The sequence below is a fragment of the Tachysurus fulvidraco genome, chromosome 2 (genome assembly GCF_022655615.1).
Source record: "Tachysurus fulvidraco isolate hzauxx_2018 chromosome 2, HZAU_PFXX_2.0, whole genome shotgun sequence".
Classification (NCBI taxonomy): Eukaryota; Metazoa; Chordata; class Actinopteri; order Siluriformes; family Bagridae; genus Tachysurus; species Tachysurus fulvidraco.
The window spans coordinates 26,162,311-26,175,825 of NC_062519.1; the positions used below are offsets into that span (position 1 = coordinate 26,162,311).

General features: G+C 40.2%; 1 protein-coding gene across 7 annotated transcripts in view; it reads right to left on the reverse strand.

The window, feature by feature from the left end:
- Positions 1–13,515, reverse strand: part of nfia (nuclear factor I/A) — a 140,958-nt gene that overhangs the window by 93,750 nt on the left and 33,693 nt on the right. For all 7 annotated transcript variants that reach the window (XM_027170050.2, XM_027170053.2, XM_027170054.2 and 4 more), the window contains exon 2: positions 12,848–13,376. In XM_027170050.2, coding sequence (XP_027025851.1) covers positions 12,848–13,376 — 529 coding nt within the window. The remainder of the gene's footprint in view (positions 1–12,847; positions 13,377–13,515) is intronic.

The following is a 13,515-nucleotide window of genomic DNA, read 5'->3' on the forward strand; positions in this document are numbered from 1 at the left end:
CACACACAAACACACACAGATACTGTACATAACCTCAACTACACACAAGGTTCTTCAAGCTACTTCATGTAAAAACAAGGATTATGTAGGACTTTTCTTTCCATATGCGTTTTAAGGTCTTATAAAGATGTGTGTTTCTGTTTGCTGCTTGAAGGAGAAGGCTTATCTAAGTGAAAGCTCAGGAGCTTGAGCACAAGTGAAAGCACTGTGGTCTTGTCAATTCGAGGCAGGATATGACACCACAAGAACTCCACATCTGGTTTACATCCTCAGCAAAGCACACACACACTAGACGCATACTGCCCCCCTTCAGCTAAAGCTACCTACGATATCTGATGGCTGAAAAAATAAAACCCAGAAAACTCTTGTTGTGGTGCCACTAGATAAAAGTCAACTTCATTAAGCCTGTATTTGAGAAAGAAAGACCTGAGTTGTAGCAAAAGAACTGACTGAAAATGGAATGTATAGAAAATGCGCTTATCAGGGTTTTCTCTTTTCATTTAAGCCGACAGAAGGTTTCTTAATTTAAGTACATTAAAAAACACACACAATGGGGTAAAGGAAAACAAATAAAATCTTTGAATCTTTAACTGATTAAAATATATTTATTTAATCTAAAGTTTTAATGTAATATAGGCAAAAAGAATTGACTGAGATATCTGCGAATGTACTGTAGCAAAAGGTGTCAGCTAGCAGGTTTTACTGAATTTGGAACATTAAGTCATAAATGCTTTGTTCTTACGTGTGTATGCTTGTATATTATATTTAGATTCGAGATTAAAATTGAATAATTTCAATTTAGTTGCTGTGACTAAACAATTTTTTTTTTAAAATAGGTCTGCAGATGAATCTTAGGAAACTGCACACACACACACACACACACACACACACACACACACACACACACACACACACACACACACACTGAGAGTACAGACCTGTTCCTGAAGGGCTGCTTTAATTTGCTGGGGAAAGAAAAGAAGTTGTGAAAAGTGCAGACTGCTTTTTATCTTGAAGACAGAGACGCTTAGTATTAAGCCTCTTCATTGGGTCTGCATTGTTTTGAGAAAGGAAGAAGAGGAAGGGGAGTGCAACAAGTTATGCAGATGAGATGTTAATTAGGCAAATAGTGAATTAGTATCTAGCAGTACAGACCAGCCTATTGGAATGAAAGTGTGGGAATGGGAGGCTGGGGGAGCCAGCTGTACTTCTCCCTCTTTAATCATCCCCCTCCTCCTCCTCCACTCTTCCTGCCTCCCCAAGCTCACTTGTGCCCTGCAGGCCACTAACACACCTAAACACACTTCACTTCGGTCCAACGGATGTCTTTTAAACGGAAATAAGTGTACATGTGAAAGAACCCCCTCTCTCTCTTTCACTCTTTCTCTCTTTGCCGGACGTTAAATCTTCGCGGAAGTCTCGCTATGTGGCTCTTGCTGAGCAGGACCCATAGTAACAGCCACTCATGAGGATATAATAGAACATAAATGATTGAATGAATGAATGGCGATTCACATGGTAATGAGAGAAGACGAGGCAACGGGAAGTTTTGTTGTCGGTGGATTTTTTCCCCCCTCTAATTTTTCGATTGTTTCTCAACTGTGTAGTAAATGAATGCTCATTCACTTTCTTACCAGTTAAATATTTCATTAAAGCTGAAGGAATAATAGAGGGTTTACATAGAGGAACTAGGATGGACAGAAGTGCATTTAGTCATGAAGAAACCAAAAACACGCTCACAGACACACAGAAAATGTCTCCCTATATTTGAAACCCAAATGACCTATAAACGCCTACCAGCAACACAAATGACATAAGGAATGGTAAAATTCTCATGTGTGTAAAACTGTGGAAATGGTGCCTGAAGGCTGGCAAAGTCAATACACCACAACACACACCAAGTCAGTCTGGGATTGCATCCAACGCCTGACCAACCATAATACACACTGGGTTGGGTTTCCACACTAACAGTGCATCTGCTCACGGCCATTTCAGCTGGAGTCTGAGAAATGCTTCCTGTTTGATGTGTTTTTTGATATGTTTCATTCAGGGGGCATTATCATATGTTCATTGTCAATTTATATATCAAAACTTGAACAGCAACACATGTCAAATTTTATAAATGAAGTGCAGAACTGACACACCTGTCTGACCCAACAAGATCCCTTTAGAGGACACAGAGTGCTGCGTAGTGTCAGAATGAATACATGGGGAAATATTACAGATATTACCTTCATCTCTTCACATCCATCCTCCTCCTTCCTCTCCTCTATCTCTCCACCCTTGAAAGCTTGTGGTGACCCAGGAATGTGTAAAATGGGGGGCAAATGAATTGCTTGGCCACTTGAGCTCCTCTCGCCATTACAGCAAGCTGCCCTACCTGTGTTGAGTCAGCAGTGTGCTCACTCTATCCGTCTAATGGACAGCGCTGGAATTTAATTAGCGAGAAGCCGCAGAGTGGGGGCCTGAAGATTACCCGGGACATGAGGCGCGACGCAGCAGCGTGTGTGCGTTTGTGCGTGCGTGTGCATGTGCGTGTGTGTGTGTGTGTGTGTGTGTGTGTGTGTGTGTGTGTGTGTGTGTGTACACGACTATAGGCTGGATTCATTGAAGGGATTGACCCTTGCTTGCTGCATCTTCCTTGTATTCATAACAGCACTGCAAAAACTGAATGTCCATGTGATTATATAAAGGGGCTTGTGCATATAAGGAGTAATAAGCATTAATCTATTCTAAGGACATAAGGGGAAGGTTAATGGAGCTGAATGGCCTTTTTGTTGCAGTGCATTTCGTAAGTAATTGGACAGTGACGCGGTTTTTCTTACTCTGGCGCTGTGAATTGTATCAGGTGAACCGCAGAAGAAATCACTGGCCAATTTAGATGCTCCTGAGTAAGAATTGATATTTTGCACTCTATCCTCTACAATAATTGGCAGCCATTATAGCTTAAATTTGTCACATACTGTTTCTAGTAACGTTTGAGCACAATTGTGAAACTGATGTTAGCATTAGGCTTCTGGTGTGTCTAAAAAAGTGAATGTTTTCAAGTGGGTAGATGTGATTGTGTCAAGTCTATTCAAATAATTGGTCTAATGCAGGTAAATTGTTTTATCAACAATTTTAACAATACTGTAGTCTGCTGTGTGCTAACTATTTCTTTTAAAAAGAAAGGAAGAAGAATTCATATTTCACATGAAATAAGAATTAAGAGTCCACGTCATTCAAACACTCTACTGTTATCAATTACCTAATTTACTCACCACTGACTGCTTCAAATCTAACTAAAAAAAAAAAAAAAGCTCAGAATCGGTGCACTTTTTCAGTAGAGACTATAACTTTCTATAAAAAGTTCATTGTGTTGCTGAGTTCAAAGGTTTTCCTGTTAAAACCCGGAAAACTAATAATGCCATGTGGCCTGTAATGTGTACAAAAGATGTCAAATGCGAATGGAGCCCATTTGTGGAGCTTTTCTAAAACTTCACTATTTCATATAACAGTAAAACCAGGTTGAACTAACCAGGTCTAATTTCAGACAGACACAAACCACTAAATGTGTAACACGGAACTGGATATGGATTGAATAAAATACAGACATAAAATACAGAAATAAAGAGAGAGAAAAAAGAGTTGCTCATTTTTGCCTGACAGGTCACAGAGAGAGCAGTTGAACTGGCCACACAGTACAGAGGTCCTATAAGTGATTGTTGGCATATCTGAGTACATCTGACTTTGAACCGTGCCTTCACTCCCCTCTCGAGCAGTGAGGCAAAGCAGGCCTTCCTGCCACGTGTTATTTGCAGTCATGGGTGGGAGGGCAATGTATGACCTCCTCCACAGCAGCTGCAGCTTTCTAGGAAAAGTCTCCTGCCTGCAGGATTTCAGGAAATACTGACCTAATCTATGTATATAGGTATATTTAGCATGTACAGATGATTGGCACACAGCCTTTGCAGTGGAACACATTAAATTTTTGGTCGATATATGCTCTAGTCTTCCCCACGTATCTACTACACTATCATCTCAATACAATACAATATTCTACATTTCATAACAAAGTGCCAAGTCTATCCAATGCCACAGACTGTCTTTAGCTCAAGTATCTCAAATTGGGGGGGGTGTCGGTCTGTTTTTTCCCCCTGCTGGCCTAGCAGGCAGATTTGGGATCATCACTCAACACACATAAAAAGGAGGGGGGGTCACAAAGTGTGATTAGGGGTCTCACTGAGGAGTCCACTCATTCAAAACACGCATGCGAGAGAGGCTTCTCACCCATTCTTGTACAGATTTAACCAATTAGCTTCGTCACACAGCTCCGCGTTCCCAGATGGTTCACAGCTAATCAAGTGTCGCTTTTGTTTCGTCTGTGAAAACAGTTTTATTGTTGAAGTGCAGGGATAGGCGAGACTCAGGACAGCCGCTGATGAAGAAGGTGCTTTTTTCACAAAAGCATAAAAAAGCAGCGCTCATTCATGATTCATGGGGCACCATACAGGAGGAAACGTATTGATTACAAAAAAGCTGCTATTTAAATGGAATTCAGATGACTTCACAGCTGGTGTAGTGACGCCTCCTACCAGCATCTGAACAACTTCTCTTCTGTTTATGACTGATGCCTCAATAATATTGAAAGGTTAGAAAGAATGGGCCAGCATGGACCTTCAGACGCTTTAGAGGCAGCGGGACAAATGACAAAGATTCTTTTTTTAAAAATGGTCTTAGCAAGTGCTTTTAATCAAGAGCTCATTTATACAGTTTGGGATATCTAGGATACAGCTACAACAACAAACATTTTATAGTCAATTATTCATGTAAATACCACTGTCATATAATATAATGTGAGGAGAAACTAGGAACATCTTGTTATCTACAAATCTATTCCTCTAAAAAAAATTAAATTAGTGAATAGTGAAGTGGATAAGGAATTTGTTTTACAAAAAAACCCTACTAGTTCACATAGTCGTTGTAATCAAAACAAGCCAAAATTAAACAAGCTAAGCTTAACCAGCCTCATTCAACTGGGAAATTACAGGAGGTATTTTATTACTACATCAAAAATATGAGGCAATAAACCTCAACTGTTTACTAATCATTAGTGTTTTAGGTTTTACTCTTTTGCCAGAGCTCTCATTGCCAAAATCATTCGAATTTCTGTCTGCGATTTGTACTTTCGACTGTGGTGTTGCATGGGAAGCAGAGACACGGATAACTCTGGTATTTTCTATTAGTCGTGCTTTTAAGGGCCATAAATTAGTGTTAAAGTTCACATAACCTTGCAAAGTGACATTAAACCTTTTTTTCTTGCAAGAAGTCCATATACTTCAGAGCAAAGTCAGTCGGTTTGTTTTAGACTGCCTCAACAGCATTGAGCCTGAAAAAAAGTTTTGCACACAGCATTATGTGGTGCAATAACACCAGCACTGTTGCTGCCCTCAACGGCTTGAATAGTGTAATATTATCTACCTAAAAATAAAGGCTCGCATTATAAGCAGTGAAGAACACATTAAATCTAAAAATCCACACTGATCCTTTTTGATCGATTATGCTGTGGGTGTTGTCCATGAGAACCAAAAGCAAAACAGTTAAGACACTTTGTCTTAAAAAGACATTATGCTTGAGCATTAACAAGCCCCTTAACGAACAATTTTGGCATTCAACTTCAATGTGAAGTGGTGTAACTCAATGCAGTCTTTAAACAGAGCTGTGATTGCTATAGAACTAAAAAGCAGTGCCAAGGCCTGGACTCAAACATAGCCTTAATATCCATATTTACTTATTTATTTATATTTCTCCAACTCAGACAGATGGAGAGGCTGAGGGCATTTCTGGGGATAAATAGTTCAATAATTTAAAGTCAGTTCCACACTTAGCCTGCAACCCCACCACCACCCTCACCCATCTTAATTATTAAAAACAACATCTGACAAAAAAGTAAACACAAAGAAAACAAAAGAAACGAAAAAAGATGACAAGTAACCTTGCTTAAAGTACAAACATTTTGTTAGCAAATGGATGCTTTGTAGTAGCCACCATCTGGAGAGAGCCCAGAAAGGTTGGATTGTTTCATAACGTATGCAGAGCGTTGCTCCAATCTCAACTCGCTCACTGAAGCCGACGCACCGAAATGAACGCTGGTTTAATTAAATCCAGAATGCATCTCACTTTGCTCCCTGCATAACCACTGTAGTCAAAAACGACTGATATGTTCGACAGCTTCATGCGCTGGACAAAAGGGTCTAAAGAGTTTTCTTGCTGAGATGCGAATATACCCCCTGGACATCACAAAGAGGAACAGGTCGGCTCTTCATTGCTCAGTTGCAGAAAAGGTTACCGGAGAAACCAGGAAGCGAACGCTCCAAAGCTGCAGCCTGAGTGACCCCCATTTAAACCAGCTAAGCTGCAGGGTAAAGGAGGAAGAACTGGTGTGGTACAAAATGTTGTTTATTAACAAAACAAGCATGAGCTACTTAATCAATATTATACCTACATAATGATCCAACAAGTGAGATCTTTTTTCGTCGTACATAAATGTGTCAACGTTGCTAATGCAAATATAAAGGTCATGAAATTTAATTAGGTTGAAAGGAATTTGAGAAACAAGCACATGTCAGTAACAGCACAGAGAAATAAATCTGCTAAGATCTGATGAGCAGATGGGAATAAAGGCTATGAGGATGTAGAAGCAAATGAGTTAACATATTCCTTATTACAGGACCGATCGCATGCAGATGTACACAGAAATGCAGACACGGATCCTGAGACGAAGGTCCCGTTCAACACCAAACCCCAGTCTTTCTTTTATATTCCACCAGGCATACGGTAGTTTATTTTTCACTTCTTTCACCATCTGTAGCAACTTTCCCCTGCAGACAGCCACAGCTGTCCCGCTTCATGTCTGTGCTCTCTTTTATATTCCTGTCCAAAATGACTCACAATAATATCCAGATAGGAAATGCCTTTCAAGATATCAAGGCTACTGATTTGGGATGTAATGTATGTATATTCTATATTAAAACTGATAGATTTTCCTTGTTGTAATGCTTCAGGCTCTGTTTGTAAAATGAGCTTCAGATCACTGAATTGTGCACAAGGCTAACAAGTACGCACTGTGCTCATGTAATGAACACGGTAGAAAAATGTAGTGAGCAAAAAGGCACCAGCATCAGGCATCAGGCGAGCACTCAGACGTGACAGAAAGCATTGATATTACAGGGAAGCGGCAATGATGTGCATGTTACAGATCAATCCATCTGAACAACCCATGGGGGGAAAATGCAGAAGGATATTTTCAGCTGGGTTGTGGATGATGATGATGGTTGTGGTAGATGATGATGGAAATGGAACTGTTTATGTCTTGGTGTCTTTATGAACAGATTACATGGATAGAAGATTAAAAAACCTGTTTGATAAGAATAAAAATAATCATTCTCACAAAGTCTTTCTCCTGCTCTGGGATGCAACATCACATGAGAAACTATTCAAATGAAGTCCTCAGCAAGTAATACAATCAAAGTTTCTCACAATAAAGGCTGAGCAATGCATCTCTGGCTACCAGGCCTTAAGACAATGGCACTCTTGTTGAATGGCATGTGAGCACAAAGGGACCATTCTCACAAGTTAGTCAAAGCTGCTGCTCTGAAATGGAAGAGATGTGAGAGAGAGTAGAACTAGAACAGTCTGAGCTGCTCGAACTGCTCGGTGATCGTGGCAAGATGGACTGCCTGCCTGTAATTAGCGATAAAATCACTGGTGGATAAATTGGATCAGAAGCACATGCACTACATACATGCACACTTTGCTATATTTCTTTTTTGTTTTTGTTTTTTTTTTTTAAAAAAACACCACAAGGGCAATAGACAAAAAATTCTTCTCAATGGATAAATTTTGTATTTCAAATAAATAAACATGTATGCTGGATGAAGGATGTACAAGCAATCGTTAATAGAATTTGTAAAGTTTTTCATAAAAATCATTTTAAATGTAATATTCTATAAACGGATGTAGGTAGAGAAATTATTAATAGAAACTACTCTGGACCCTCGGATCTCACACTGCCGGTCTATTTCTCTCTCAGTGTCCGAGTGCTGAGGCGACTGAGGAGATAATACAGAACTAATTAGCAAAAGACCGCTGCACAGGAGGACAAGAGTGAGACCTACAGTGCAGGTACACACCTCCTCTCACAGCTTCACAGCACCGGACACTGACTCATCGCTCATCACCATATACAGATATATAAAGGACTCATACCCAGCTGCCTCCTCACTTAGTGGTGTATACATGGAGGAAAATTAGGAGAAAATGTGGTGTGGAAATGCTTTTAAAAAAGGAAGCAAAATAGAAAGAAAGAAAGAAAGAAAGAAAGAAAGAAAGAAAGAAAGAAAGAAAGAAGCATCTGTGTGTAAGCTTTGTGTGTGTAATCACAAAAGTGGTCTAAAAGTAATGCAGAAAAAAACTTCAGCAGCTTTTTTGTCTTGTGATGGTTGACGTATAAAGCGCTCAAACCGGAGCCAGAGAATGTGGTCCAAATCTGCAGAGCGAGATCAGCACTGACAATAGACATTAAACAGATTACACGAATTTGCCATGCAATCAGGCTTATGAGAAATTCAGCCAGCAAAAGCACACGCTGCTCGCTGAAACTTACAGCGTTTCCTCCCCACTACAACCTTATCTGCTTCATTTAATCAAATCATGTTGTAGAAAAAAGTGTTTCAAATGGGGGCCATATCAACGATATTAAAAGCGGTGGCACTGAATCCTATCATTTGATCGTGGCCAGTTCTTTAATGCTGGGCATGTGCCAGACGAGAGCTTTTCAGCTACCTCAAATTTATTTTTATGAATGGACCCAAGCTCATTTGTAATGTAAGGTAAATGTTTGAGTGGCTGTCCGTGTGTGTATGTGTGTATGTGTGTGTGTGTGTGTGTGTGTGTGTGTGTGTGTGTGTGTGTGTGTGTGTGTGTGTGTGTGTGTGTGTGTGTGTGTGTGTGTTTGTATGTGTGTGTGTGTGTGTGGGGGGGGGTGTCTGTGTGTGTGTCACAGTGGTTTTTGCAGTAACCATACTGGTTGGTGGCAAGTAGGAAGAAGAGAATGAGAGACAGGAGTGAGTAAAGTGGAGTGAGGGCAGGGGGTCCCTTCCCACAACGTGTACTGCAGTAACCACAACAAAGCCTGTGGTTCATACCACAATAGCCTTAAATAGATCCAAATTATTATTATTCCTCTGCCTGTGGAAAGAAAAGGAAACACAAAACGTCTGTCTTTCAGCTACTGCAGAAGCACGACTAGCGAAAGTGGTGCGTTTCATCTTCGTCACGATGAGGCCCTCTACTCTCAGAATCTATTCTTGCTATTTCAGGTAGTAGATTTTAAAAATCTACAAAGCTTAAGCAACGTGTTCCTTCAGAAATGCATCACTGAAGAAAGAAGAGCTTTGAGCATGAGTGGGTCAGCCATATTTGAAATTGTTCACCATGCAAACAGGTCCCAGGTCAGAGAAGGTACAGTAAGTGCAATGTATAAATATATCAGCTTCCCTGTAAATGTACACATAGGTCCTGACTGAGCTTTATCTTTTGAAATCAGCAGTATCCTTCTATTGTGTTAGCACGGGTGAAAACAGACACGAATCAAATAGAAATATTGTTCAATAAACAACTGAAAGGGTTCAGGGTTTCCCATATCCTGCTGAGACAAATAAGTGGTGCTTTAAAGTTTAACTTTTAAATTGTCTTGTGATAAAGTAGTCAGGGCTGAAACCAGAATCCAAATCAGTGTACATCAGTGTACTACATTATAGCTAATTTCTAATCTGTTATATAATATGTCCATTCCTGCTCTATATCTAGTTAGACTAACTGCATTTCTAAAGTTATATCATTTGGTCAACAGTTGGTCTACGTCCTGAAAGGGTGTATATTAAAATGCCATCAGCTTTTCGCTTAGTGTTCAGCTAATATTACGACAACTAGCAAGCAGATCTGGTGAGAAACATTAAAGTAGTCAGAAGTAGTCCAAGAAAAGAAAAAAAAACATCTTTACATTTACATTTTACAGACTGCCAAATGTTCTCACAAACATTTTTATTTATATGTTGTCACATGAAGACAAACATTTAGATCTGAGCTATGTCAGATGTTAGCCTGCAATCTGCGTGTTTTATATCTCTCAACAAGAAGTCAGCACCTTGGAGTGTAGTATCTTGTAAGCGCTAAGTGTTAAACCGCCAAGGACGAGTCTATGGGTAAACCTAAAGAGTCCTCTACAGCTGTTCTAAGGTCATTTGAGAACTAATTAACACTGCTGTTTTTCCACATAGTAGTCGATACTCTGCCACCACATTATCATCTTATATTGAACTTGAAAACAGGAATAATAAAAAAACTAAAGTCCAGACCTTCATACTGTACCTACAGTCCTGATGTATTTTTCCCGTATGTGTCTCCGTCCTAGATAAATTTATTCACCAGATTTAATACTTTTTTTTACAACCACTGCACAATATAATAATGTATTAGTTATCCTCATTACATACAGTACAATGTCACATAAGGTGAATCTTTACCACCTGAATCGGATCAATCGATCAGGATTTCTGTTTAGATTAATACAGCTTTAACTGTTAGCTACAACAGAATCAAATGTTAATCGGTGTTCTGACGCTGAGCAAGCAAAAAAATTCATAATGTGGCACAAGCCATGAGCCAGACTCTTTGAAAAGAAAATAAGCACTGGCTGCAACTTAAGCTGATGTCTACATGACTGTATTAGCTCCCAGTTAAAAGGTTTTAAAGCAGGCCCGAACTCTATTCCTAACAAAACCACCTGTTTTAACTAGAGGTCAAAGGGCAAGCCAGAACCAAAGCGCCGCCCTCTGCTTGACTGGCTGCTAATGAGAGTGGCTGTTTATCTAAGAGGTCAAATGCCTTCAAATAGAGTTGTGACCCTAACATCTTAAGCCACGACCTTTCCCATGCGTGGAGTGCTCCTGTGAAATCCGCTGGCTATAAATTAGCCTGCACCCCCGAACATGGAGCGAGGGTGTCTTGCTTTCTTTCTAGTTGATACCTCAGTGCACACTCCTCAGTTTGGCAACAATTATTAAACCTTCAAAATGGATAAGTGCAAATGATAAGTATGTTAGTTAGAGCTGGCTGCTGAATGGCTGATAGAATACCATTATTCGACTAACGAAATAAAATGTCTTGTAAAAAATGTAAGTTATGAGTATCGTGAATGCAGCAGTAGGAGTTTTAATTACTGCCTCCGTACAGCCCTAAAACCCACCACTTTGGCTACGTGAGCATGAGGTCAGGCTCATTTCCACCGGCTTTTAATCACAGCGGCTTCAGCAATGCTCCATCGCTTCAAATAAGACAGAGAAGGAAACCTGATCGGCTTGTATGTGCCGCAAAATGGAGGAAAAAGAGAGAGAAATCGAGATTGAGAGAAAGAGAGAAAGTGTGTGTGAGAGAGAGAAAGAGAAAGCAGCCGAGTAATAAAAACAGCTACACTTTATAAAACACTTGTTTTCTTTTACTTTTCAGGACCCCAGAAAAACTCTTTCTGTTTGAGAATTATATCTGAGGATTTAGAATCTCTGAAGAAACGAGTAACTGCAACAGTGTGGTGTGTGCAAGTGCAAAACTTCACAAGCAATTTGTTATAATACTGATGATACTCATGCAAGCAATGTGTGAATGAACATGCCAGTGAAACTTTTTTTTTTTTTTTTTGTGAACAGAATAACCGTCTAAATGTGTTTCTTTTTCCAGACTTCATCCATCTCATACAACATTAGACAAAATCTTTAAAAGCGAGATTGCTCTCGTACTGATTGATCTCGTACAGTAATTCACTGCACTTTTTTTTTACACCTTTAAGAAAACCCTATTATATCAGGCAGTCCTAAAAAGATATGCTTCATAGGCATTAATCAAGAGTTGAAGAAAATATCTTCATACTTTTGTCGATACCCAATCAAAACAAATATATTAATGTGGAGGTGGGAACTGGGGGAGTTGGGGGGTCTTTCTTTCTTCCACCAATAAAATAGGCATTAGCTGCCAACACACTCTGGCTTTAGAACAACAATTTGCGAGCAGAAGGAAATGAAAGTAATTGAGGTTCGTCTGATGAAACGAAGCGCCTTCCTTCCAAGTGAAAGCTTGTGTTTGTGTTGCTGTCAGCGCAAGACAGATCCCCTGCTGCCTCTTGCCAATTAACAGTCTCTCCATCAGATATTTGCACTGGCCTTCTTCATTTCAGAGCTTCATGTATAGGATAAACCATGACAGGAGTCAACTTAGTTGGAGTTAGTCCATATTTTGCAGCAAACAGTAGATTGGAGATAAGAGATGTTCCAATATTGATTTTCCAATCAAATGCATAAGACTTCTAGCTCAAATTATAATTTGATCATTAACGGATTTTCGAGGAGTAAAAAATAATTAATCAGAGTTAAACTACCCACTTTGAGAAACAATTACGCAGAGAAAAATGTGTAGAGTGGAAAACAGGAAATAACCACCAGATTCTAAAGTATTTAACAAATCTGTGCAGTGTGAGAAGGCAACATGACAGGTGTGTTGTTTCATCTACATTAGAGTTTTACTGCTGATGATAAAAAAGGTACCTGTACATGAGAGTGTTTGTAGGAAGAGTGCATTTCGGCTTTAATATTACAGTACATACCCTTAATAGGACATTAGAAATCTGACAGACCAGCAGAGATTGCTTAACCCTGTGGGGCAGTGGAAATACATTTCTACACACACACAAAACGATAACACAATACTGTTTAGTATTTTGATCACAACGTCTAACCCAGCAGGAAAAGGGACTTACCTGCATGTACAAAGTAGGCCAAGTACAGGTCCAGCTCCTTAACTGAAACTCCTATGTGATGCGGCTGCACGCACAACCCTGGGTTCGAGCACTGCGGTGATTTAACCAGCCTCTCGCCATCAGTACTTTCGAGGGGAATACCTTTGAATAAAATCACCATGACCAGGTCCAAGCGCCACACTTTGTCTGCCTGGCGCAAGCAGTCGATCCTCCTCATCTTGCCTTTTTGGTCGGGGTTGGAGAGCACACAGCACGGAGGCTTCTTCCCCGTCACGGTGAGCACAAAATCCTCACGAAACTCGGGCCGGATGTCCTTGCGCAGTTTGGCCAGCAGCCGCGACGCCCACTTCTGCTTGACCTCAGGCTTCTCGCTCAGCAGCTCGTCCTTCACGGCGCGCTCCTCTTCCTTGGACATGCGCTTCTCGTGCTTCTTGAAGTACTTTCGCTTGCGGGCCTGCAGGTTAAACCAAGTGTAGGCGAACGCACGCACGTGGGGCAGCAGTGCTTCGATGAAAGGATGGAATTCATCCTGCAAACAAACGGCAGAGAAGAAAATCAGGGCAGGGAAGAAAAAAAAAGCTTGAACAAAAACTTAGCATCACAAATCATCTCACGCACACTGTTGAATGCAATGAGAATCGCTGATGAACTTAAATATATAATTGTTA